General features: G+C 45.8%; 1 protein-coding gene across 1 annotated transcript in view; it reads left to right on the forward strand.

Annotated features, from left to right (window-relative positions):
* The window catches only part of LOC145354080 (deoxynucleoside triphosphate triphosphohydrolase SAMHD1-like), a 41,595-nt gene that overhangs the window by 13,320 nt on the left and 704 nt on the right, over window positions 1-27,571 (forward strand). The window contains exons 6-15 of the mRNA XM_080205213.1: window positions 2,831-2,986; window positions 4,037-4,137; window positions 5,741-5,852; window positions 6,566-6,657; window positions 7,213-7,328; window positions 10,871-11,010; window positions 13,150-13,233; window positions 24,364-24,468; window positions 24,766-24,903; window positions 27,392-27,465. Coding sequence (XP_080061339.1) covers window positions 2,831-2,986; window positions 4,037-4,137; window positions 5,741-5,852; window positions 6,566-6,657; window positions 7,213-7,328; window positions 10,871-11,010; window positions 13,150-13,233; window positions 24,364-24,468; window positions 24,766-24,903; window positions 27,392-27,465 — 1,118 coding nt within the window. The remainder of the gene's footprint in view (window positions 1-2,830; window positions 2,987-4,036; window positions 4,138-5,740; window positions 5,853-6,565; window positions 6,658-7,212; window positions 7,329-10,870; window positions 11,011-13,149; window positions 13,234-24,363; window positions 24,469-24,765; window positions 24,904-27,391; window positions 27,466-27,571) is intronic.

Genomic DNA, 27,571 nt, shown 5'->3' on the forward strand with positions numbered 1-27,571 from the left:
GTTGAGGCTGTCCTCATGTGTGCGGAACTTGGCTATCAGTCTCTGCTCAGCGACCCTGCGCTGTCGTGTGTCGTGAAGGCTGCCTTGGAGAACACATACCCGAAGATCAGAGGCCGAATGCCTGTGACCGCTGAAGTGTTTGCCAACAGGAAGAGAACACTCCTGCCTGGTGATTGTCGAGCGGTGTTCATTCATCCATTGTCATAGCTCCCCACTCACCTCCCCCCACCCCCACCATCACACATCCAGAAGCCACGCAGTAGCGACCACAGACACTGCTGCTTGACAGGACCTGAGGATGCAGCACTGCCACTTCAGAGAGTTTCCAGCACATCCCCCACTTACACCAGTGCTTCCTGCTGCCTGCACTAGGACCCAGAAGCATCCCTGACATCTGAGGTCAATGTTCAGACTGGGGTCTATGCTGAGAGTCCAAGGTTAGACTCCGTGATCAACAACAGACACCTCCCCTGCCCTGCAGAAACTCACAGCCCTCCCTGACCCAAAATGCAACATCACCACCATGAAACAACCCCCTGTAAGCAGCACAGAGAAGTTTTAACGCTGAGACTTCCCTCCTCACTCACACTTATTGATCAAGCGCCAGAATCAGACTTTTATACATGAGGTATTTTCCAGTCCAATCCGGCTGCAGTGAATGGGTTGGTAAAAGCAGGTGAGCTGGGACGATTGGGAGTGAAGCTCACTAATGACATTACGGTGCACGCAAAAACATTTAAATTGATGCTTTGCCCATTTTGGGCAGGATCCCGGTCGTGTTGATTGTTTTCCCCATGGTAAGATGAGAATGGGCACGGAAAGAGGTGCCATTCCCACTACCGCTTTACACCCGATTTTACATTTTCCAGCTGAAAAACGAGTGCAGAAAGGTTGTAGAATTGCACCCTCTGTGTCAATATCCAGACTGCCGAGAGCTCTGACACCCCCAGTTATATATACAGAAAAGATTCCCTGATTGGGCAGGCAGTAATGAGCCCACAAGAGGCCAACCTCAATGTCTGCATTGAAGTAATTACACGCACGCTTCACATTGATTGGCTCAACTGAACCCGACTAAATTTTTAACAAACCTTATGGGGTTAGAAATCTGTTTGCTTTGAGCGACAACGCAAAATTCCAACTGCCATGGGTAGGGTGCACCACATGCTTCCTGCATGACCTCTGCCACACTGCTGGAGCAAAGGGGTGAGTCCCCCTGTGAGCAATGAAAGATCTTGGATCAACACTAAGCTGACGTCACACAACCAAATAGCTGGTGTGGCACCAAGATTCCACACCTGGGCAATGAATGTGCAGGCAACCTCTCAAACAATAAACCTGAAGCTAACAAATTGGCTCTGCACTTGTAAGATCCAAGCACCCAAAATGTAGGTATGGTAATTTTTGCAAACATTTTCTATTCTGATCTTGCTAGACTGTTTTTAGAGATGTTAATTTATTAGTCACGAGTAAGGCTTACATTAACACTGCAATGAAGTTACTGTGAAGTTCCCCTAGTCGTCACAGTCAATGCACCTAACCAGTTTGTCTTGCAGAGTGTGGGAGGAAACCGGAGCATCCGGAGGAAACCCACACAGACACAGGGAGAACGTGCAAACTCCACACAGACAGTGACCCAAGCTGGGAATTAAACCCGGGTCCCTGGCGTTGTGAAGCAGCAGTGCTAACCACTGTGCCACCGTGCCACCCCAAGTTGTGGTGAGTTGATGGATTTGCCAGAGTATTCCTGTATCCTCTCAGTGCCAGGGGACAGTGGGGAATGGGGACAGGGGAGGGAGAATAGGGGACATACTACTGGGTCCATTCATTCCTTTGAACAGATGAGGGGACAGCACTGATATGAATTTTAAATGATTTTCTTTTTTTAAACAGATGAAAGCAAAAAGATAAAACAAGCTTGGAATTGGCTTTTATTGCTGGCCCCTGTATTGATGACACTGAATTGAGCTTGAACAGGATCTTGAAAACAAACTGCACAAACACACTGAAACCAAAATATATATCAACCCTTATCTCGTTATTGGAAATGTTTTCCACAAACTTGTCTCTTTCTGGCAAACACAGGTCTTGCAGCTGCTGTTATCAAAAATGTGTTTGCCTACTGTGTACACTCCAGGAATGCAGTCATTTTTTAGCTAACCCAGTATGCCTTCTGAGTTTTAAAATGCAGTCAATTTTTTAAGATTAGCAGAGTTAGTTGCACAGGCAGAAATATCTTAAAATGAAGTCTTTGCATAGACTGGAGTAAACAGGGCTAAGCATACATGGGATCTCTCAGAGAGACTGTAACCTTCAGCCACATGTTCACCACCCAATCTGTCTACCCCTATTTGTGCATAACTTGGGATGTAGTCCAGAAATTATAACCTCGGAGGTCGTCTTCTTTAATTAGTCCTTCGCCTCTGGTACTCTACAATTGAGAGCTCTGTCTCCGATCTGTGTTGTTGGTCCCAACACGGGACCAATGATTGGATGGTCCTCCTTCTTCTGAATCAAGCTGATTCAGGATGTCCCTCACGTTGATGCCAGTTGGTAACACAGCATGATGGGCCTTTTGATTCTGCTTCTGAAGGATGCTATCTGAACCCAAATGTTATTGAAACTGCAAGATTATCATTTTCCTCCTTCATTCAGCCGCCTGGTCCAAGGTGCTTTTGTTAGCATTTTGGCTGTCCTGTCAGCAGTTACAGTCCTTATGCTGACAGGTAGCGAGTGTGTTGTGTTATTGGATAAGATCAGTTTCTGTGAATTTCATTTGTTCTTCATGGGAACAGATCGCTGATCTAATTTTTTGTTCTTTATTTAATAGCACGAGGACGCTTCATTGAAGATGTTTGATCACTTGCTAAAAAGCAAAAGTCTGAAGGATGCTTTCAAAAGCAATAATCTGAATTTAAATGATGACATTATATTTATCAAAGAGCTGATCAAAGGGGAGCCATTAACTCCAGAGGAGAACCAAGGGGTAAGTGACAACAACCAACCAATGAAAAGAGAAGGATGGCCTGGACAAGTTAACTACTTTAACAATAAGAACGTGTATAGAGGTTAGTTTAGTTTTGCGCACCAAATGATTCTGCTGCAGATATTCTTCACAAATACTGTTGTGGAAAGGCTTGGACGATAAACGTAATTCGCAGAACGGAGTCGTCCAGAATTGCAAGGCCGTGGGTTCAATTCCGATTGTGTTGAGTTGGCAGATCAACCATTGGAATCAAAGAATTTGGGATGTGATGGTTACTGAATTAATCATCCAGAAAACAAAAATTCAAATCTCACCATGTGAGGCTGAGAGTTTAAATTCAGTTCAATAAGAAATAAAAATCTGGGACAGAAAAGTGACAGTGAAGCTGTCAGAATGTTAGAAAAAGCCAGCTGGTTTGTTAAGGTTATCTAGAGAGTCTCCTTACCTAGTCTGGACTTATACATGGCTTCAATCAAACACAAACACTTTTAACTGTCTTAAGTGGTTTTGCCATGAATTGCTTGTTACAAGCTCACTTCCACTGCAGAAGGGGATATTAGCCAAATTTCAGCACCTATCTGCTTTCCAAAACTCTTGGTTGGAAGTATGCATGTGTGATGTTGAATAAAAACATGAGCAGTATTCAGTCTGATACTCTCTATGATTCAATAGCTTGCTGGCGTTCATTGTCAAACTGAAGGCTGCTTATTTGGGTGAGGGTATCTTGGGAATGTGCCCCACTTATGTCAATAGTGTTGGAAGAGGAGATATAGGGGGAAAACTGGTTAACTTGGAGGACAAGAATGCTGGTGATTGGTTTGTATGGGATTGGTAGGTGTTGGAAATTCCTGGATGTGCTACATCCCGACCCAGCAGGACATGACAGAGCTCGACTACTTGGTGAGGTACCTAATTTCAGCTGCTCTTGTTCATAGCGAAGAGATTGAAGATAAAGAGAATGTGAAAGAAGAAACTAAGGCACGGTTCTCAATATTTCCTTTGTCCTGAGAGTTCATATCTGCATCTAACTTTGCTATCTTGTCTTTTCAGTGGCCATACAAAGGCCGGCCCAGAGAGAAGGGCTTTCTGTATGAAATTGTTGCCAACAAGAGAAATGGGATTGATGTTGATAAGTGGGATTATTTTGCCAGGTAAGCCCGCTCTCTGATCACTAAGTGATGAACTCTGTCTCTCTGATCGATCTCGGGAAGAGTTCACCAGGCGCAATACAGAAGTTAACTGAGAGTAAGTTTCTGTGCTGTGCTATTCTGTATTGAAGGACCAGCCCAATACCTTAGCATCAGAGAGCAGTAAAGAAGCCATTTAGAAATTGTGACATCTCTCTGAACATTAGTCCCATTTTCCTATTTCACATTTTGTTGAATTTATTCTGGTACATATCAAATATCATTTTGAAACTGATTACTGGTCACGTTTTCTCCCACTCTTCTAATAAATACATTCTAGATCAGAACTCAGAGTGAAAAAATGCTCCTGATCTGACATTCCCAACCACCTTTCTTAGATTAATTTAAACCTGTTCCCTTTACTTACTGACCTTCATGCCAATGGATTATAGAATCATACAGTGCAGGAGAGGCCCTTCAGCCCATCGAGTCTGCACTGACACATTTATATCCTGAATAATTCATTTAAAATTATCCACTAATAATTTTATTCTAACTTGCTCTCTCCTCCTGAAGGTGTTGTCTCTCACTGATATGCAGATTCAATAGGCAAGATGCTTCTCGAACGTTGCCTCGAGTGGTGTGTGTGTGTGAATGTTGGAAGGCTATTTGACCATATGGGGCATCACAGTTCATTTTGATGATGAACTCATTCCTTGGGTACATGTGCAGTAGGTGGGTGGGAAGGGAAATTTTGCTGGAACAGCTGTCTTGGCTGAGATCAGCTAATTGAGGAGGAATTAGTGAATCTCTGGGACAATCTGGTCTGCCTGCCTTATGTTACACGAGGCCTGGCTCTATACACCTGAACCTAACTCTACACCTTTTTCCACTTCTCAGTAGAATGGCTTCAGGACTCAAAGGGTTTAATTATGGGGACAGATAGTACAAACTCTGTTTATAGTCTCTTAAGTTTAGAATATTGAGGAATGATGAAATGATTGGATATGATAGACATCAAGGATCCAAGCCTCACTCCAAGGCTTGAGTACAAAAATCAAAGGGATGCTCGAGTGCAGTCTTGAGGGAGTGCTGACTTTCAGATGAGACCTTAAACTGATGTCCAAACTTTCCCTCAGGTGGATGTAAAATATCTCATTGCACTATTTCGATGAAGCATGGTAAATATTACCCTGGGCCCTGACCAAATTGATTCTTCTGTCAACATCAGAAATGCAGATTACTTGGTCGTGATCACAAAGTTGTTTTGTGGGAGCTTGCTGTTCACAATTGGCTGCTGTGTTTCCTACATTACAACAGTAACGACACTTTGAAAGTACTTCACTGGCTGTAAATTACATTGGGATGTCTTGAAGTCATGAAAGACTGCTTGTACATGCAAGTCTTTCTTTACACAGAGAAAATAAAATCTCTGCTGGGCAAATCCAGTACTTGGCAGCATAATGGTAAATAGAATTATCATCTAAATGTGAAAACAGGTGGCTTATTTACAGTTTTAAAGTGCAACTCCCTTCATTTAGGGATTGCAAGCTGATTTAGCAGAATATTTCACCATGTTAATGAAGATGATGTGAAGGCTGGGATTAATGGCATCTTGTTTCTGAAGGGACTCTTATCACCTGGGGATGCAGATCAACTTTGATTTCACGCGCTTCCTCAAGTTTGCTCGAGTTTGTAACATTGACGACGAACAGAAAACAATCTGCACTCGAGATAAGGTGGGCCACCTTAGATAGAATGGAGAGTGATAATGAGGTTGTAGTTTTGTAGAATCACAGTCTGCGGTACACCAACGTACCTCAAACAAACTAATGTCAATAATAAATAAATGCAAAATATTGCGGATGCTGGAATCTGGAACAAAAATGCTGGAAAATGTCAGCAGGTCTGATAGCGTCTGTGAAGAGAGAATAGAACCAATGTTTCAAGTCTGGATGACCCTTGAAATATCTCATGATTCTATTCCAATGAAGAGCCATGAAGTTATCCCTGGATTCTGACCAAACTGACCCTTTGGAGGATCATGCAGACTCAAAACGTTGGCTCTATTCTCTCTTCACAGATGCTGATGGACCTGCTGAGATTTTCCAGCATTTTCTGTTTTGGTTAAAGTCTATAATAAAACCACAACTTCTCTTAATTAATTCAATACAATTTTCAGTGACTTTTCCTCTATCTCTCTGCCTCTGGGGATCTCTTGGAAAGCACTTTTGAAATGTATTTGTGGGATGTGGGTGTCTCAGGATCTGACTCCAAATGTTGGCTCTGTTCCCTTTCCACGGATGCTGTCAGATCTGCTGGGATTTTCTAGTATTTTGTGTCTTTGCACTTGTTGGTCAATCCTGCTCCATGCTGTCTGTTCGGGATCTTTGCGGCCGATGCACCTTGTGATGACCAAGAGTTTAATTCCAGTTTGCGTCTTTCTCTGCAGGAGGCTGGTGATCTGTATGACATGTTTCACACACGTTATACTTTGCATCGCAGAGCCTATCAGCATAATGTGGTCAATGGCATTGAACACATGTGAGTATTGGTGTAGCGCTCATCTGGGTCATTTTTGTTCAGCATTTTCCCCTTTTTCTCTCTCTTGTCGCAGATCAGATGTTCTCCTCCTCTCCTGAAGGAACTCGTCGTGAATTACAAGTCCTTGTTTCTGCTCATCCTCTATCACCTTATCCCCAAATGTGAAGCCGTGATGGTGAGGGTCAGTAGCTGTTTGGCGTTGCCCTAAGAGACATCAAACTCCAGCCCGCCTGGTCCTCACTGACGGTGATACGTTTACACTGCAGCAACAATCTCTGTCTGTTGGCCAACATGAGGAACCCTGGCTGATTTCTATTCTCTTTAATCTTCTCTGTCCCCATCCTAAGGACACTGAGGCCAGTAACGGAGCATTGCTGCTGTGCCTGTCCAGCTGTACAAGCTCCGTACAGACCAGCGATCCACCCTGAGTCTCAGTCTGTTCCCCCCATGGCTGTGAATGTACCCACTGAGCCATTGGATTCCTGGAAAAACAATTTAAAAATCCTTGTTTGGGAAACATCATTGACACATTTCTGAAAATATTTAATCTTTCAGGATCACAGAGGCACTGGTGCTGGCAGATCCATATATCAAGATAAGAGGTACAGGCGGGAGTTCTCGCCGAATGTCCGAATCAATTGATGACATGGAGGCTTACACCAAACTGACAGGTGAGTGTTCTTGTCTGTCAGATATCTAGTTTCATTGAACCTTACTGTAAGGTCCAGTTTCCTTGCTTTTTCCTCCTCGCCATTTCCTCCTGGAAAAACTGGCAGCAGAAAAACTGGGTGATGAGAAATTGTAAACCAATGGGAAGAACCAGAAACTATTCTGGATTTCTGGTGAAGGCTAATGGACACGAAACGTGAACTCTAGCCAGAGTCTTCTGGTCTCACTGCATAGGGACATGCCATGGTGATTTGGCCACCCAGATTCAGCGGGACTGGACAATCCCATAGGTGTATGTGGCTGGAAAATCCCTGCTTCTGTTTCTCTCTTCACAGTAACATTCACGTCACACAAGTGCCAGGCAATGTCCATATCCAACAAGAAAGGATCTAATCATCGCCCCGTGACATTCAACAGCTTTACCATTGTTGAATGCCCCTGCTATCAACATCCTGGGGGTTTATCATTGACCAGAAACTGAACTGGACCAGTCACATGAATACTGTGGTTACAAGAGCAGGTCAGAGGCTAGAAATCCTGCGGTGTGTAACTCACTTCCTGACTCCCCAAAGCATCTGCCAGGACAAGTCAGGAGTGTGATGGAATACTCTCCACTTGCCCGAAAGAGCGCAGCTCCAACAACACTGGAGAATCTGCACACCATCCAGGACAAAGCAGCCCGATTGATTGCTATCCCATCCACAGACGTTTACTCCCTGCGACTCTGATGCACAGTGGCAGCCGCGTGTCCCATCTAAAGATGCACTGCAGGAACTCACCAATGTTCCTTCGGCAGCGCCTTCCAAACCCACGACCACTGCCATCTGGAAGGAGCAGAGTAGCAGATTCAGGGAACAACTTGAAAATTCCCCTCCAAACACTCACCATCCTGACTTGGAACTATATCGCTGTTCATTCACTGTTGCTGGGTCAAAGTCCTGGAACTCCCTCTCTAACAGCAACGTGGGTGTACCTACACCAGCTGGACTGCAATGGTTCAAGACGGCAGTTCACCACTACATTCCAAGGGTAACTAGGGATGGGCAATCGATGATGATCTAGCCAGCGACACCCACCTCCCGTAAATAAATTTAAAAAAAGATACTGCTGGACCTGCTGAGTAATTCCAGGTTTTATTTTCGATTTCTTTTTGGCTCCAGTGAAAGTCTGTAACCTGCGATCAGCCATGTTACACTCACTGGGGTGTGTAGCTTTAGGACAGTAAAAGGCATCTGCAAAATGGCCACTGGGGGAATGTAAATCAGGTTTTTAGCTTATTTTTGCTTGTATAATTGAATGTATTAACAGGCATTAGAGAGAAGGTTTTGTGTGATGGCAAAGAGGTCACTGTGATGGGACATCTCAGGTGGATGTGACGGTGAGGAATAGGGGGTCCATGGTGATCCGAGGAAATAGTCAGATTGAAACTAGAGTCTCAGCGAATAGTCCCTGCCACCTGATCCAGGTGTTCAGGATTCTTTGTCCCATCCTTCTCCTGTTCCTTCTCCTCTCAGTTGGCCTCTGGATTCCTGGTGGGGCAATGACTGTTCCCTCTTGGTGTTAGTGAATGCTGCAAGCTGCCATGAACTTGCATATCTCACCTGGTGTGTACTGGAGGCTTCCAGCCGAGCAATTTAGGCAGGTGTGTCACACATCAGCGACACCTACCTGTTCAACCTGAATCACTTCAGGGACTACTCCTGGGCCAGGGGCAGGTGGGAAAGGTGTTCCTGTAAAATCCTCTGTGGCGCGCCCTCCTCTCTCGCAGTGGGCACTGTCCCTGCCTCTGAACAGGAGCTCCAGGATTGACCCCATTTCAGGACTTGATGTTCAAGGACGATGTGTACATAACATGGCCCAAACAGATTGAGAATCAGTCTGTAAATACTTACAATATGCCGCTGGTAGGCAGTAAGAGTGGGGGACTCTTCTGGTCAGCCTGAACCATTCAGTTACTGCAGCACAACAGTGCCCCTGTGTCAGAAGACTCCACACACAGGTTCTTGCCATGGGCCATACTCCACACTAGAACCATCCTCTTCACCTCGAGGGTGTACCTCATCCTCCTCATTCTTCACAGAAGTTCCACTCACTGCAGTTACTGTTTATTTCATGGTTATCTTGCAATACTTTCATAATCTTTATTTTCAAATTATATTGATTTTAATCAGCAGATCTTCAAAAAAATACACTCCAGTTCCTGGAATCATTTAACCGAGGCAGAAATAACTTTTTTGAAATATTTAAAATAAAATATGTCAGCGTTATTGGCAAGACCAACCTTTGTTCTCTATCCCTAAATTGCCCTTGAACTGAATGTTTTGCTCAGCCATTTCAGAGGGCAGTTAAGAATTAACCCCATTTCTGTGGCTCTGGAGTCACGTGTAGGCCAGAATGGTTAAGGACAGCAGATTTCCATCGCTTAAGGTCATCGGTAAACCAGATGGGTTTTTACAAGCATCAATGATGGTCCCATGGTCACAGTTACTGAGACCAGCTTTCAATTTCTAGTAACTAAATTTAAATTCCGCCACCTGCTATGGGGGGGTTTGACAAGCATCAGCTTAGGCCTCTGGATTACTAGTTCAGTGACATTGCCGCTGTGTCACCATCTCCCCAAAGTAGCCATGATGGGGAGATGCCAGCGTTGGTCTGGGGTGGGCACAGTAAGAAGTCTCACAACACCAGGTTAAAGTCCAACAGGTTTATTTGGTAGCATGAACTTTCAGAGCACTGAATTGTTAATAAGATTTTGCAAGCCCAGGCAGGTCATGGGGGTTACAGATAGTGTGACATGAACCCAAGATCCTGGTTGAGGCCGTCCTCCTGTGTGTGGAACTTGGCTATCAGTTTCTGCTCAGCGACTCTGTGTTGGTGTGAGTCTTGAAGGCCGCCTTGGAGAACGCTTACCCGAAGATCAGAGGCTGAGTACCTTTGACTGCTGAAGTTCTCCCCGACCGGAAGAGAACACTCCTGCCTGGTGATTGTCGAGCGGTTTCCCATCATCCATTGTTGTAGTGTCTGCATGGTCTTCCCCAGTGTATCATGTCTCAGGACATCCTTTCCTGCGACACATCAGGTGGAAAACATTGGCCACCTCTTCACTCACCTGATGAAGGGGCAGCGCTCCGTAAACGTGTGCTACCAAATAAACCTGTTGGACTTTAACCTGCTGTTGTTGTGAGATTTCTTACTGTGCCTCCCCAAAGCACGAGAGGGAGGGATGGGTGGTGTGGATGGGGGGCCTGGGTCCCTGGTGCTGTTAAACATAGCTGGGACTGATTAGCACTGTGTCCAGTGTGAGCGTGCTGATAAAGTTTGTTGAATTAACATTGTGTCAGTCAGAATGTTCTCTGACATCTTGGTAGCACCTCTTCTGCCTCGTTCTGGGATTCATATAACATGCCTAAACTCATGCCCTCCCCAGGAAACCTGGTTGGCATCAATGTAAACCCTTTGGGTCTTCTGTAACGTTGGCACCAGCATTACAGAGCCCAATTTCACTGCCCATATTTCATTGGAACTTGTGTTGTTGCTTTTCCAGACGATGTATTTCAGAAAATCTTGTGGTCACCTGACCCTAAGCTGCAGGAGGCACAGAAAATCCTCCAAAAGGTCGTTAAGCGCGAGCTCTACAAATGCATTGGGCACGTTTGGCCTGAAGGAGGAAGAGAAGTTGAAGAAGTCAGTATTACAATGAACTATACATTATTTACCAACAAGTCATTGAGTTCACCTGGACCATATATGATCTCCCTCCACTCTAATTACATCACTCACCCTGTTTTTGGACCCTGATATTCTGGAGTTTCAAACACTTCCACTTTGGGTGGAAATCCTGAAAATGGCGGATTGGTTTCCCGAGCACTGTAACTGAGCAATTCAAGAGAAACAGTCCTGCTAACGTGATAGTTTATACCTTACCCAGCCAGAAGTTGTAGTAAACTTTTATGATCTTTATTTATAAATTACATTAGACATCTCACTGTGCGACACCATATCAAAAACTTTCCTTGTGGCTCGGTGATACTGAGACATTCGACTCCTGTAAAGGCAATGCCATTGACAAGCAGTGGGCAAAGGTCACGTGAGTAAGCATCATGTGAGTGGTGTCACATGACCAAATGTCATGTGATCCAATATCATAAGAAAATCTCCAGGAATATCTCAAAACAGGGTTGGCAACCCTGCACTTTTCCCTTCTCCCTCATGTTGTACTTTCAGCTCCAGCCACACTACGTGACAGCAAGCTTCACTTCCTCATCCCTGTTTGCGGACAGAAAGTCCCCTCAATGCTTTATTGTATCTGTTAGTTACTATCTTGGCGAACACAAACAGGTCCCAACTGGGACAATTCAATAACAGACCCACTCAGGGGCCTGCTTTATACAGGGCTTGGTATGCGAGCTCCACCTGATGAATTCATTACCAATCCCTGAGGAGTTTGTTCATATTCAATGAGTCCTACAGAGAGGTCAATCAATGATTCCCCTGTGCAAGTCCAGGGAGTTATCACAATGACTATTTAGCATTCTATCCTTCCAGTTCCATGCTGTTTTGTGTAGAATTGGGCAGTTGTGTTGCTTTCAGAGGTCTCATCACCTCTATGTTGAGCCTCGGTTCCATTACTCATAGGAATAGGTCCAGTTTCTATCCATTTCCTGATTATACCCAGCTAGATATCTGTGCCTCAACTTTATGTCTATAACTGTGTTGTCCAAGTACTTTATAGACATCAAGTGGAGAATAAGCAAGATTTTCCCTGGCTCAACATAGACACAGCGAATAAACCTGTGCTTGCTGTAACTGTGTACCATCAACACAAGCAGTAGAAGCAGGAGTAGACCAGCAGACCCTTCAAGCCTGCCCTGCCATTCAATACATACATGGCCATCTCCTCATAACCCTCTATTCCTCAATCTATCAGATATTTATCCACATCCACTTTAAATATTTTTAATGATGCAGCCTCCACTCCCCTTTTGGGGCAGAGAATTCCGGAACACATGCTTTTGTCTTTGGAGCAGTGGCTGCTAATCTTCCTAGCTGATTTCTTCAAAACTGTTCTTTTTGACCTCATGAATATTCATTACCATTAACTTCCAATTTGTCTGTAGTTTTGAGGCCTGATTCCTCTTCTACGGTGAGTTTGTAGCTCCATCCTTCTGTTTGCTCTTCATCACAGTCCTCTCATGAACAGTAAATTCTTCTTCCACTGATCAGTTATTGCACCAAGTCCCATTCACTCACCCCCCTCTCATTCTCACTATCTACGTTAATTCCCGGTGCAGCAATTCTTGAAATGTAAAATTCTTATTCTTGTGTTCAGATTCCTATAACTCCCTAACTCTGTACTCTCCTCCAGCGCTACAACAATCTAAGATCCCTGGGTATCTCCAGTTCAAGCATGTTGTGCATTCCTATATCTTCATCACTGCCTCAGTTGCTGGGGTGATAAGGTCTAGGATTCCCTCCCCTACCCCTCCGCCCATCTCTATCTCTCTCTTCCTTTACCATGTTTCTTAAAACTGACCTTCCTAACTAAGCTTTCAGTCACCTCTCCTAATATCTCTCTTTGTGGCTTGGTGTCAAAGAATGCTTAATAACATTGCTGTGACATTGTGCTATGTTAAGTGTGACTTGGTTTCTGCACTCCATGGGTTAATTTTCTGAGCCATTGAAGAAACTTTGGATAAACCTTTATAATTTTGCATTTATATTGTTTGCTGTTTTTATAACACACTGCGATAAATGTTTTGTTGTAAAGTTCTTTTACTTTTTAATAAAGCCAATTTTAGGACAAACTGTTGCAATTTTTTTTAGACAGGACAGGAGTTGGCTGCTGAGCTGGTTGAAGCATTGGAATTTCCAGATGTCCAATTTTCTTCGGATGACTTCATAGTAAATGTAAGTATTGGATAGTTATGGAATTACTTGACTTCTTCACTTCCCTGCCCCCGAACCACCGGGAAAAAGTACATGAACACAGTTGGAAAGTGATCACGCCTGGGATCTGAACATTCAAGGACATTTGCCATTTTGGAATGGCAGGAGGAAAGGAAAGCGATCTTGAGTAGCTTTGTTAATAATGGTTGATATTAATATTGGAATATTGATCTCGGAAGGTCAAGGTAGCAAATCAGTTTGGGTGGAGACAAGAAGGAAAGAAGTCACAGGCAGGAATAATTTATAAGCTCCCTTACATTCTGGAACTGACCAGAGAACAGAGAAATGTGGACCTGGAACTGGAATCTTAAACTTAAATAAAGACAATTACAACCGAGTGTAGATTGTTAGTTAAAGTGGACTGGGAGAATAGGTTAAAAGGTAAGATGGTAGAAAGGCAATAGCAGCCATTTGATTGGATATTTTGTAACACTCAACAAAGATTGAATGCCTTTTGGAAGTCCAGGTACGTCATATCTTCACATTCCCCTTTATCTATTTCTCTAGTTGATTCTTCAAAAAACTCTAATAAAATTGTCAAACAGGATTTTTCTTTTGGAAAACCATATTGACTTGTTCTAATAATATTCTGCTTTCCTAAATCCTTTGTCAAGACTTCCTTAATCATAGAATCCAGCATTTTCCTAACAACTGATATTTGGCTAATTGGTCTATAGTTCACTGCTTTCGCTCCCTCTTTTGTAACATTTGCCAACTTCCAATCTAATGGGGCTGTTCTGTATCGAAGGAATTTTGGAAAATCATAACCAGTACATCCAGTGTTTCTGCAGCTACCTCTTTCGAATTCAAGGGTGTAGACCTTTGGGTGTGGGAATTTGTCAGATTTTAGCCCCTTACATTTTGCCAACACTTTCTCTTAGCTGATATTAGAAACGTAGAAACCCTACAGTAGAGAAAGAAGCCATTCGGCCCATCGGGTCTGCACCGACCACAATCCCACCCAGGCCCTATCCCCATATCCCTACATATTTACCCGCTAAACCCTCTAACCTACACATCTCAGGACACTAAGGGCAATTTTAGCATGGCCAATCAACTTAACCCGCACATCTTTGGACTGTGGGTGGAAACCAAAGCACTGGAGGAAACCCACACAGACACGAGGAGAATGCGCAAACTCTTCACAGACAGTCACCCAAGCCGGGAATCGAACCCAGGTCCCTGGAGCTATGGAGCAGCACTGCTAACCACTGTGCCGCCCCATTTATTTATTTCTTTTGTTTTCTCGCCGTCTATTTCTGGTGTGAAATCTGTGCCTTCTACTGGGAAGAATAGACGCAAAGGACAGGAGTTTCCAGCTGTGCCAAGACTGGAAAATCCTGCCTGAGATCAATGGACCGTGACACTCCTGTGGAAGGCGGGACAGTAACATTCCGCCCAAAAAATGTATTCAATGTCTCTGCATTTCCTCATTCCGAATGATCATTTCTCCTCTTTCTGCTTCTATGGACCAATGTTTAATTTAGCTACTCACAACCTCTTCATATACTTATAAAAGCTCTTGAAAAATGTGTCTATATCCCTACCTAATTTACACTCATATAATTTTGCCCATTTTCATCAAGTTTCTGATGACCTTCTGCTGGTTTCTAAAACATTCCCAATCCTCAGACTGCTTTTTGGGACATTCTAGGGGCAGCCTATCTCTCAGCAAACCAGAAATCATTTTGTTTTTACATGTTTCATGATGAGTTCCATTAAAAAATTAGAGCAATGATTGAGTTTTTTTTTATATTCTTTGATGTCCTCTAACATTGTGTCTATCTCAAATCTTTCTTCAGCCGGATGTGAGTTGGATAGCCCAACAGTTAGAGTGGCAGGATCATAAGGAATGATGGCACAGAAGGAGGCCATTCGATTCATCAAGTCCATGCTGGCTCTCTTTAGAACAATCCATTTCCTATCTTATTTCAGTAACACCAAAAGTTCATTTCGCTCAAATGCCCATCCACCAATTTCCACTTGAAATCATTCATCACCTCCACATCCACCCTTGGAGTCCATGGACAACATCTTCCAGTGGGATCTTCTGGTCCTGCCAATGGAAGATTCCACTGCCAGCCAATAGCACACCGCCTCCATCACTGGAAAATGCACCATAGCCGATCTGGAAAAGCCCCCCAATGAGTTCAAGTCATTATTTTTCTCATGAAGGTTTTTCTCACACCTCTTCTGCATCAATTGCCCAAAACCTTAATTCTGTGCCCCGTAGTCATTGTCTCATCAGGCAACAGGAAACCCTTTTGTTTACCTTATCCAAACAAGTCAATCTGCAAAGAACAACAAAGATCAAAGAACAACACAGCACGGGAAACAGGCCCTTCGGCCCAACAAGCCCGCACCGCCATCTTAATGATGTGTTTTTCCTCCTTCACCCTTCACCCATGTCTATGCTTATGGTACCCCCCATTGGAAACCAGATTAATCTCATGCACCTCTACCAAATATTCCCTCAATCTCTTTTGTTCCAACAAAAACACTAACTTTTCCAATCTAACTTTGCATCTAAAACTCTCCGTCCCTGGAACCATTTTTGTAAGTCACCCTCGCACCCTCTCACGTCCAATAATCTCCTTCTTAACGAGTTTATGATTGAGGTCCATGATGTCCTGTGGCTTGCCAATCTCCAGAACTGAAAATATCTCTCAAGTTATGGCCTAACCAGAGCTTTATAAAGCTCCATCAGAACTTTCCCTTTTTTTTTGCCCAAAAACCTTTAGTTATGAAGCCCGAGATCCCGTATGCTTTGCTGCTCATTTTGTCAGTATGGCCTGCCACTTTCAAAGGTTTAATTTACATGAATCACTGGTGGCAAGGGGTGGGAGGGGATGTGATCTTACCAAAAAACATTCTAAGGCCCAAACATGTGTGAAAACGGGAGAGAGTCGCACCCATTTTTTTGGCAAGAGAAAAATTCAAACCATGCGCCATTTAGAGAAAGAAATGAGACCGACTGTGATTTGCACCAATAGGGGAATGAACAGAGTGCATTCATACAGGGAGGCTAGTGATGAGTACCAGAGGATGCTATTGTCCATGACCTTCCAGTGCACTTTATGAAGTGTACACAGTTAGTGCACTGGGCATCTGACATTCCTCCCATCCCCACAATCACAATATCTACTCCTCCCACCCCACACCCCCCCACCCTCCCCACAACCTGGCCAATCACGCACTCCACCCTAATACCCCCCAGCCGAACGCCAACCAAAGGGGCACTACACCCCACCTCTCGAACACCCAGGGTGCCTCAGTGGCCTCCTGTCCCATTGGCGAGGCCATCACGATAGCATCCCCACCCCCCCGCCACTGGGAATTGTACATGATCTTCGCCAGTGAAGGCCTACAGCAGGGAGGCCATTAAGGCAAGTGAGCCCTTCAAGGGCACGAGACTGATCATGCCAGCAATCCAGTGCCGATATCATCGCAAGAAGCGAGCGACCGGGCATGAACCTGGTTTTTCTGCCTCTTTTGCGACCTCACCAGCTCGCCATGCTGTTCAAATGGCATGACAGTTGCCCCCTCGTCCTCTCTGTCCCTTCACACTCTTTAGCAATGTGCGTTTGAGTCCAAATCCAGATGTTTCTGGCTGTTAATAAGAACATAAGAACATAAGAAATAGGAGCAGGAGTAGGCCATCTGGCCCTTTGAGCCTGGCCCGCCATTCAATAAGATCATGGCTGATCTGTCGTGGCTCAGTTCCACTTTCCGGCTCTCTCCCCATAACCCTTAATCCCCTCTCCTATCAAAAACCCATCAACTCGCTTCTTAAAAATATTTAGCGAGGCAGCCTCCACCACTTCAACGGGTAGAGAATTCCAGAGATTCACCACCCTTTGAGTGAAGAAGTTCCTCCTCAACTCCGTTCTAAACCGCCCCCCCTTTATCTTGAGGCTGTGCCCCCTAGTCCTACTGTCTTTTTTGAGCGGGAAGAGTCTCTCCACCTCTATCCTATCCATCCCATTCATCATCTTATACGTCTCAGTGAGATCTCCCCTCATTCTTCTAAACTCCAACGAGTACAAGCCTAGTTCATTCAGCCTCTCCTCATAGCTCAACCCCCTCAACTCCGGTATCAGCCTAGTAAACCTCCTCTGCACTCCCTCCAAGGCCAAAATATCTTTGCGCAGGTGCGGCGCCCAAAACTGCACACAGTACTCCAGCTGCGGCCTCACCAATGCCCTACACAGCTGCAGCAAGACCTCCCTACTTTTATATTCAATCCCCTTCGCTATGAAGGCCAGCATCCCATTCGCCTTCCTGACCACCTGCTGCACCTGCAAGCTGGGTTTTTGAGACTCATGCACAAGGACCCCGAGGTCCCTCTGCACCGTCGCCTGCTGCAGTTTTTCGCCACGTAAGTAATAGTCCTTCCTACCATTCTTCCTTCCAAAGTGGACCACCTCGCACTTGCCAACATTAAATTCCATTTGCCATTTCCTGGCCCGTTCGCCCAGCCTATCTAGATCCTTCCGCAGACTCTCCACACCCTCCGCACAATTTGCCGTTCCCCCAATCTTGGTGTCATCCGCAAATTTCGACACCCTACACTCGGTTCCCTCCTCCAGATCATCTATATAAATGGTAAAAAGCTGAGGCCCCAGCACCGACCCCTGGGGCACTCCACTAGTCACCATCCGCCAATCCGAATAACACCCGTTGACCCCCACTCTCTGCCTCCTATTTGACAACCAATCCTCTATCCACGCTAACACCCTATCCCCAACTCCAAGTCCCCTGACCTTCTGCAATAACCTCTTATGAGGTACTTTGTCAAACGCCTTCTGAAAATCCAGAAAGACCACATCCGCCGGCTCTCCTCTATCCACCGCCCTAGACACATCCTCATAGAACTCCAGTAAATTTGTCAGACACGACTTCCCTTTAATGAAACCGTGCTGCGTCTGCTCTATCAAGCAATTCCCTTCAAGATGCCTCGCAATTTCCTCTTTAATGACGGATTCTAACATTTTACCTACCACAGACGTTAAACTAACCGGCCTATAATTCCCTGCCTTTTGCCTGGCACCCTTCTTAAACAACGGCGTAACATTAGCCGTTTTCCAATCTTCCGGCACTTCCCCGGAATCCAGCGACATCTGGAAAATAACCACCAATGCATCCACTATAACCTCCGCCATTTCTTTCAGAAGCCTCGGATGCATTCCATCCGGTCCTGGGGACTTGTCCACAATCAGCCCCTCCAGTCTGTCGAGCACCGCCTCTCTAGTAACAGTAATGTCATTAAGACCCTCCAGTCCTACCACCTTTCCATCGCTAACACCCGGCAAATTATTCACGTCCTCCTCCGTGAAGACAGAAACAAAAAAGTTATTCAAGACCTTAGCCATATCCCCATCCCCTACCACTAGGTCCCCTTTCTCATCCTCTAAAGGACCAACATTCACCCTAGCCAGCCTCTTCCTTTTTATATATTTATAAAAACTCTTGCTATCCTTTTTTATATTAATCACTAGCCCAGCTTCATAGTTTCTCCTACCCTCCTTTATCAACTTCTTTGTCAATCTTTGTTGACATTTAAACCTCTCCCAATCCTCTTCTCGCCCACTACTCTTCGCTACTCTAAATTCCTCCGCTTTTAATTTAACACTTTCCTTCACCTCCTTCGTTATCCACGGCTTATTACCTCTCCTCCTACAGTCCTTTTTGACCATCGGAATAAATTTCTGCTGAGCACCAAGAAAGATCTCCTTAAAGATCCTCCACTGCTCCTCAGCAGACCCTCCCTCCAGCGCACTCCCCCAGTCCACATTCGCCAATTCTTCTCTCATCCTACCGTACTCCCCTCTATTCAAACAAAGGACGCGTGTCCGGGAACCCACTTTCTCCTCCTCCATCTGCAACAGAAACTCCACCATACAATGATCACTCTCTCCAAGAGGATCCTTCACTGCAAGGTCCCTAATTCTACCCGCCTCATTACATAGCACCAGATCCAAGATAGCTCGCTCCCTCGTCGGCTCCAACACACACTGTTCAAGGAAATTATCCTGGCAGCATTCCAAGAACTCCTCCTCGAGCCCACCGTGTCCAACATGGGTCGACCAATCAATACGCAGATTGAAATCCCCCATAACTACGGCCGTCCTCGTTAGAGTTTAGAAGAATGAGGGGAGATCTCATTGAGACGTATAAGATGATGAATGGGATGGATAGGATAGAGGTGGAGAGACTCTTCCCGCTCAAAAAAGACAGTAGGACTAGGGGGCACAGCCTCGAGATAAAGGGGAGGCGGTTTAGAATGGAGTTGAGGAGGAACTTCTTCACTCAAAGGGTGGTGAATCTCTGGAATTCTCTGCACGTTGAAGTGGTGGAGGCTGCCTCGCTAAATATTTTTAAGAAGCGGGTTGATGGGTTCTTGATAAGAGAGGGGATTAAGGGTTATGGGGAGAGGGCGGGAAAGTGGAACTGAGCCACTACAGATCAGCCATGATCTTATTGAATGGCGGGGCAGGCTCGAAGGGCTAGATGGCCTACTCCTGCTCCTATTTCTTATGTTCTTATGTTCTTATGTCCCATTCCTGCACGCCGCACTTATTTGCGCGTTAACAGCCCGCCCCACCTCCAGATCATTATTCGGGGGCCTATAGACGACACCCACCAGCGTCTTCCTCCCTTTGCTGTTCCTAATCTCTACCCACAACGATTCCACGTTCTGCTCCTTGGCTCCAATATCATCCCTTGCTACCACCTTAATGCTATCCTTAATCAGCAGAGCTACGCCCCCCCCTTTTCCCTCCCGCCTATCCTTCCTAAACACTTGATACCCTTGGACATTCAGCTCCCAGTCCCTGTCACCTTGCAGCCACGTCTCTGTAATGGCCACCAGATCATATCCATTTGTGTCGATCTGCGCCACCAGCTCATCCACTTTATTCCGAATGCTTCGTGCATTCAGATACAGTGCTTTCATCCCAGCCTTCACCTGGACCCTATTTGCCATAATGCCACCAACCCTACTCACGCCCCCTACTCTCTCTATTATTGGGACATCCTCGGCCTCTTCCCTTACCTGTACCCTCTCCTTAACTTTAGACCTCGTAAGGTCACCTACCCTCGCACCCTCCCCCCCCCTAATTAGTTTAAAGCCCTGTCTACAGTCCTCTTTACTCGATTCGCCAGCACTCTGGTCCCAGCACGGTTCATACCAACCCCATCCCACCCGAACAGGTCCCACCTACCCCAATACTGGTGCCAATGCCCCATAAATTCAAACCCATTCCTCCCACACCAATCTCTGAGCCACCCATTCATTTCCTTAATCCTGTCAACCCTACGCCCGTCTGCACACGGTTCAGGCAGTAGCCCAGAGATGACCACCTTGTAGGTTCTACTTTTTAATTCCATTCCCAGCTTCTCATACTCCCTCACCAGATCCTCAGTCCGCACTTTGCCTACGTCATTGGCACCCACATGTACCACAACGACCGGATTCTCACCCTCCCACTCCAGGTTCCTCTGCAGCCCAGCTGCGACATCCCGGACCCGAGCACCAGGCAGACAACACACCCTTCTGTGCACTTTGTCATTGTGACAAAGGACAGTGTCAATACCCTTCACCCCACTGTCCCCAATTACTACTGCGTTCCTTTTCCCCTTCTCTTTGCCTATGTCCTGCTGCATCACTGTACCGTGTGCAGTTTGCTCACCAACCTCACCTGCCTCGTCCTCTTCCAGACTGGCAGCAAGAACCTCAAACCTGTTATGCAGATTAAGAGGCTGAGGCCTCCGCTCCTCACCCCCCTTCCTCTTCCCAGCAGCCCCCTCTTGTCCCTGACCCTTAGAGTTAGCCAGTCTAAGGGGGTTGGATGTCACTTGCACCCCATTGACAATGGCACCCTCTCTCCCCCTGATGAGCCTCAGTGTCTGTAGCTCAGAGGCCAGCTCATTTACCCTGAGCTGGAGCTCCTCCAGCAACCTGCACTTACTACAGACATGGTCACTGGGGAGGACCCTGGGGTCCACCAGTTCCCACATCATACAGAAACCACACATCACATGCCCCTCCATTATTCACAGTAGTAGGTTTGAGAAAAAAAATTTTTTTTCCCTTGTTTTTTCAAAGAAACTCACCTGGCCTTTTTTCCCTCCAGCCCTTTTTGATATTAAGCCCTATTAACTCACTCTGCTTCCCACTCACTCCGCTGCCCGCTCAGACGCTGCCCGCTGTCTACACCAGGCCTCCTTTTAAACCTGGCGCTGATTTAAAGCAGGCTACAAAGAACAAAGTGCTTTAAACTTATTTTAAACAGGTTTTTAACAGGTAAATTCTTAGCTTTCTCTCTGCTCCTTCACTCGTCTGCTCCAGCAAACAATGAAAGGCTTCACCGTGTGGCCCTGATAATTAACTAAATTAAAGCAGGCTAGTCCACAACTCCCTCAGAATTCTTAAAGCAGTAAATACAATAAAATAAATGCTTTAAACAGTTCTACAAAGAACAAAGTGCTTTAAACTTATTTTAAACAGGTTTTTGACAGGTAAATTCTTAGCTTTCTCTCTGCTCCTTCACTCGTCTGCTCCAGCAAACAAACAATGCCGGCAGGATCTTTTGGTTCCACTGAAGGCACGCTTTATTGCAAGTTTCCCAATGGTAATGGGGTAGAATCAAAGTGACAGAACCAGAAGACCCCATCGCTGGCCAATGGTAGCCACCTCCCACCATGAGAGACACGCTGTGGGTAGGCCAGAGAATTCCCTTCCTATATTGCTTCTCCCTTCCATCACTTCACTCCTCACAAGAGGTTATTGCAGAAGGTCAGGGGACATGGAGTTGGGGGTAGGGTGTTAGCGTGGATAGAGGATTGGTTGTCAAATAGGAGGCAGAGAGTGGGGGTCAACGGGTGCTATTCGGATTGGCGGTTGGTGACTAGTGGAGTGCCCCAGGGGTCGGTGCTGGGGCCTCAGCTATTTACCATTTATATAGATGACCTGGAGGAGGGAACCGAGTGCAGGGTGTCGAAATTTGCTGATGACACCAAGATTGGGGGAACGGCAAATTGTGCGGAGGGTGTGGAGAGTCTGCAGAAGGATCTAGATAGGCTGGGCGAATGGGCCAGGAAATGGCAAATGGAATTTAATGTTGGCAAGTGTGAGGTGGTCCACACCTATGGTAGGAAGGACTATTACTTACGAGGCGAAAAACTGCAGCAGGCAACGGTGCAGAGGGACCTCGGGGTCCTTGTGCATGAGTCGCAAAAACCCAGCTTGCAGGTGCAGCAGGTGGTCAGGAAGGCGAATGGGATGCTGGCCTTCATAGCGAAGGGGATTGAATATAAAAGTAGGGAGGTCTTGCTGCGGCTGTATAGGGCATTGGTGAGGCCGCAGCTGGAGTACTGTGTGCAGTTTTGGGTGCCGCACCTGCGCAAGGATATTTTGGCCCTGGAGGGAGTGCAGAGGAGGTTTACTAGGCTGATACCGGAGTTGAGGGGATTGAGCTATGAGGAGAGGCTGAATAAACTAGGCTTGTACTCGTTAGAGTTTAGAAGAATGAGGGGAGATCTCATTGAGACGTATAAGATGATGAATGGGATGGATAGGATAGAGGTGGAGAGACTCTTCCCGCTCAAAAAAGACAGTAGGACTAGGGGGCACAGACTCAAGATAAAGGGGAGGCGGTTTAGAACGGAGTTGAGGAGGAACTTCTTCACTCAAACGGTGGTGAATCTCTGGAATTCTCTGCCCGTTGAAGTGGTGGAGGCTGCCTCACTAAATATTTTTAAGAAGCGGGTTGATGGGTTCTTGATAAGAGAGGGGATTAAGGGTTATGGGGAGAGGGCGGGAAAGTGGAACTGAGCCACGACAGATCAGCCATGATCTTATTGAATGGCGGGGCAGGCTCGAAGGGCTAGATGGCCTACTCCTGCTCCTATTTCTTATGTTCTTATGTTCTTAAATTCCATCTGCTGCTTGTCTGCCTATCTACTAATCTATCTTTGTCCTGTTGCAGTTAGCTGGTGTTATCCTCAATGTTGGCTATACAATTTAGTATAATTGGCAAATTCTGGAATTTTGCTCTGTATTCCATCTTCAAGTCAGATATATATATATCAATCTATGAGAGTGGTTCTTACACCAACTCTTGGGGGAAACCATTGTCTACCATCTCCAGTCCAAAAAACAACCATTTAACATGACTCACTTTAGAAAGTCAGAAAAGTAAAACAATTTGCATTGCCTATTTTACTCTCTGACATCAGAAAGGAAGTAAATATGAATTAGCAGGAAAATATTGGTAAAAGACCACACTGCACATTGACTGGTAAATGTGACCAAGACAGATACCATGGATTTCTCAGCAGCCTATCTTGACGTCAATGACCACTGTTAGTCACAAAATCTCAGCACTGCCTCCCTCATGAGGGATTTTCAACTGTTCACTTTCAAAGGTCTGCGCTCTGAATTCCCTCGAAAACCACTCTGACTCAGATTGCCTCACTAACTTCTCATCTCTCAATGGTTAATTTTCTTCTCCTGAAACTGTGTTCTCCTAACATCTGAGCTGGCAATATCCCTAGATTTCGCCAAGCTTCAATCACTTCAACTTCACCAATCCGTCAGTGGCACCCAGCCCTTTCTCTAACCCCTAACCCTCTCAGCATCATGGAGCCATCTACTCTGTCTTTTCAGTTCCTCTGAGCCCTAATCAGATGGAACTATCAAAGTGTTCCTTGGCCTTCTGCTGCAGCCAAACTGAGGCAGGGCCAGCTCACATGAACACCCTTTCTGCCTGGACTCTCTGTCCCAATAAACACACCGATAAATTGAAAGCAGAGTATTCTTAAGCACCACCAATCTTTATGACAACACCACCTTTTAGGGTTCACTAAATGTTTTTAAGTTACTTTAGTTGTACAGGACTGGTATTCAATGGTCTAGTCTAATGGCCTTAGTTATGGGTCAATGGAAGACACTCTTGCCTAAGTGTCTAAAGGTTCTAGGTTCAAGGCCCACTTCAGAAATGTGAGCCATCTGCTCATGAAGCAGTGACATTGGTAGTGTTTTGGATTGAAACATTTGCAATATTTCAACATCTGGATTTGCTTACTTAGGTTGTTCATTTGGACTATGGAATGAAGGAGGAAAATCCCATTGACAAGGCTTGGTTCTATCGCAAGGACAACCAAAACCAGGCAGTTAAAATCCCAAAAGCTCAGGTAAATTCAACATCTAAAGCAACAAAGCCTCCTTCTAAAACAGCATTAAAAACTTTCGATAGTTTAAGGGACGGGGGTGTAGCTGATTCCCAGTGCTGCTGGGGATCGACCATTTTCACAATGTCCCTGTCCTTGATTTGCTCATCAGCATCATCTGTCTTATGAGGTGTTTGGTAGCTCCGCAAATCAGAAAGTTAACTCACTGTGGTGCTGAAGTTCGCTCCATTCTACCAGAACGTTCACCCCTATCAGTTTGTTAATGTACGTGAATGTCAACTTTCTTTCTCATGCACCCAGGTGCCTCAGTTGCTGCCAGAGAGGTTTAAAGAGCAGCTGATCCAAGTGTACTGTAAGAAGATCGATAGGAGAAGTGTGGAAGCAGCCAAGGAGCTCTTTGAAAGATGGTGCAGCGACAGGAATCTCATTGCACTCAGGGTAAGGGGTTGGAGATCACAGCGCAATGTTGAGTTCTGTGCAGGTTTGTGTTATAGGCCTGTGCCTACAACTATTGACTTTCACTGGAGTAGTTACAAGAGGTTGGCCTGTAATGGATTTGTCCACTTTTTGCTCACTACAGTGCAACACTTCTGCTATCGATCAGCTGTGAGTCAGAGGGACATGGGTTCCAGTCTCATTCCCGGTATTCTCCAGCCTCCCAGCCGCAGCGGGTGGACTGTTCACCGGTGACGGGATTCTCTGGTCAGCTGCTGTCAATGGGATTTCCCATTGAAGGCATTCCACACGGCAGGGAAACCCACAGGCGGGAGGTGGTGAGCTGTCGGCACAAGCAGAGAATCCCACTGACGTGAACAGCGGGGCAATTCTGGCTCAGGTGTTTGACGCTGATAATACAATGCGTCAGGCAACATTAAATTACGTCAAGAAAAGTTCTGCTCATAAAAGAAGTTCACTCAAAAGTAACAGTTCAGACTTATCCAGCAGCTTTAACATTGATAAATATTCCAAAGTGCTTTACAATGAATGTACACAGATAAATTTATCCGCACATGAGCAGACTAGAGATGGAGGGATACAGGAGACTGTTCTAAATAAGCATCAAGAGCCTTGGGACGTTCCTGGGAATGAATTGATTCCTATGGACCTTCCAACATATTTTATGGCTCACTGGTCTTACTTCTGAGCTCCTGGGGATTCCGTGAATGTCTGTATAAGTTGTGCATGTTGATTGATGTCTTTTCTTTTAATCCATAGGTGATTCGGTCCGCCTTGTTGTCCAACAAGGAGCATACACGCGGTGGGTCGTGCGAGGGCTGCTCTTGGATGTTGCTTCAAGAGTTGCCCAGTGCTTCACGTCACTAGTGTACGCTTAAACTGGACCATCTGACGGGCAACACAACAGCTCAGTGACTATCACTGTTTGCTGTGCAGATACATGGATTTGGGTCGGTGTCTGTGGGAGTTTGCACATTCTCCCCGTGCTTGCGTGGGTTTTCTCCGGGTGCTCCGGTTTCCTCCCACACCCCAAAAACGTGCTCTTAGGCTGATTGGTGTTAACAAATTGCCCCTAAATTAGTCTCCCCTCAATCTGGTTATGGTTCCTTTATTGTGGAGTCCAATAGGCGTAGACAAATGTCATAGGTAGAAGAGGGCATTCACAATGTTAAAATGGCAGCGCGGGCTCGTTGGGCCAAAGGGCCTGTTTCCTGTGCTGTGTTGTTCTTTGTTCTTTGTTCTTAAATATAGACACCAAGTCAAAAAGACATTTTTTTGTTATGATGGATGACCAGGAACCCGTGTTATCTGAAGCAGTGGGCGGTGGTGGGGCAGCTGGGCTTAGACAGGGGACCTAAATCACAGGAATTAGACAGCTGAAGCCATAGTTGTCAATGGGAGAAAGGCTTGGGGTGTGGGGTTGATGGGGTGGGAACTGGGATGCACAATACACCTTTGTTATACATTCTCTGTAATCAACTGTCACTGAATTATTCAATTCATCCATTATTAATTCAAGGAAAATTGGCTGCTTCTCTTGGAGAATTTTTGAAGTGTGTGGGAACAGAGTATTTGGCAGGAGAGGCAATGGCCCAGTGGTATTATCGCTAGACTATTAATCCGGAAACTCAGCTAAAGTTCTGAGGACGGGGGTTTGAATCCTGCCATGGCAGATGGTAGAACTTGGATTCAATAAAGAAAGTATCTGGAATTAGGAATCTACTGATGAACCGATTGTCGGAAAAATCCATCTGGTTCACTAATGTGCATTAGGGAAGGAAATCTGCCGTCCTTACCTGGTCTGGCCTACATGTGACTCCAGAGTCACAGCGATGTGGTTGACTCTCAAACTGCCCTCGGGCAACTAGGGATGGGCAATAAATGCTGGCCCAGCCAGTGACACCCGTGTCTCACAAATGAATAAAAAAGTCTTTTGAGGGGTGGGGGGGATTTGCGGCCCCTGGTTACGGTGGGTGGGAAAACCAGCGGCGACAGATAATCGAGGCGGAATCCCACAGCGCCTTTCACATCAGGGGATTTCTCCCCTCCCTACAAATGATGCAATGCGGTTCATTGAAATGTCAGGATCCCTATTACAACACACTTACATATATTAGAGGGCTTCCTCACCCTCTTATCCCCCCTCCCATGTTGGGAATTTATGCCTCAGTCAGCAGAGTTTACAAAAGACCTGAACCAATTAGGACCTGGCTAAGGGTTAGTGCCCAGTCAATGCCAGGGGGCAATGCAGGGGGACACAGTCAGAAAGGAGGGAATATGGCAGGAGGTGGCAGTGTGGGGGGGGGGGGGGTGCGAGGGCGTGGAGGGGGTGGGGAGGTGGGGGTGAGGGTGGGGGAGGAGTCCCATGCCTATAGCCTGTGGGGAGGGGAAGTGTTTCCTGGGTGGGGGGGCAGGGCACCTCTGTGTCCATAAGGGGGTATCCTTTTTCTCATTTTTATTGTCTATTTAGATCGGGCAATCTCTTAAAGGCCGAGATTGCTCGTTCAACCCCGCTCTGAACCCACCTTCGCGACTTTGTTTCACGTGAGTGTCAGAAAATATGATGGGGGAAAGCCGGCAGTGGAGCTGGCGGGTCTACACATCTCCTTTCCCACCTGAGCTGAAACTTGGTCAGAATGTGATACAATTG

The sequence above is a fragment of the Carcharhinus amblyrhynchos genome, chromosome 16, assembly GCF_965287045.1.
Source record: "Carcharhinus amblyrhynchos chromosome 16, sCarAmb.v2.hapA, whole genome shotgun sequence".
Classification (NCBI taxonomy): Eukaryota; Metazoa; Chordata; class Chondrichthyes; order Carcharhiniformes; family Carcharhinidae; genus Carcharhinus; species Carcharhinus amblyrhynchos.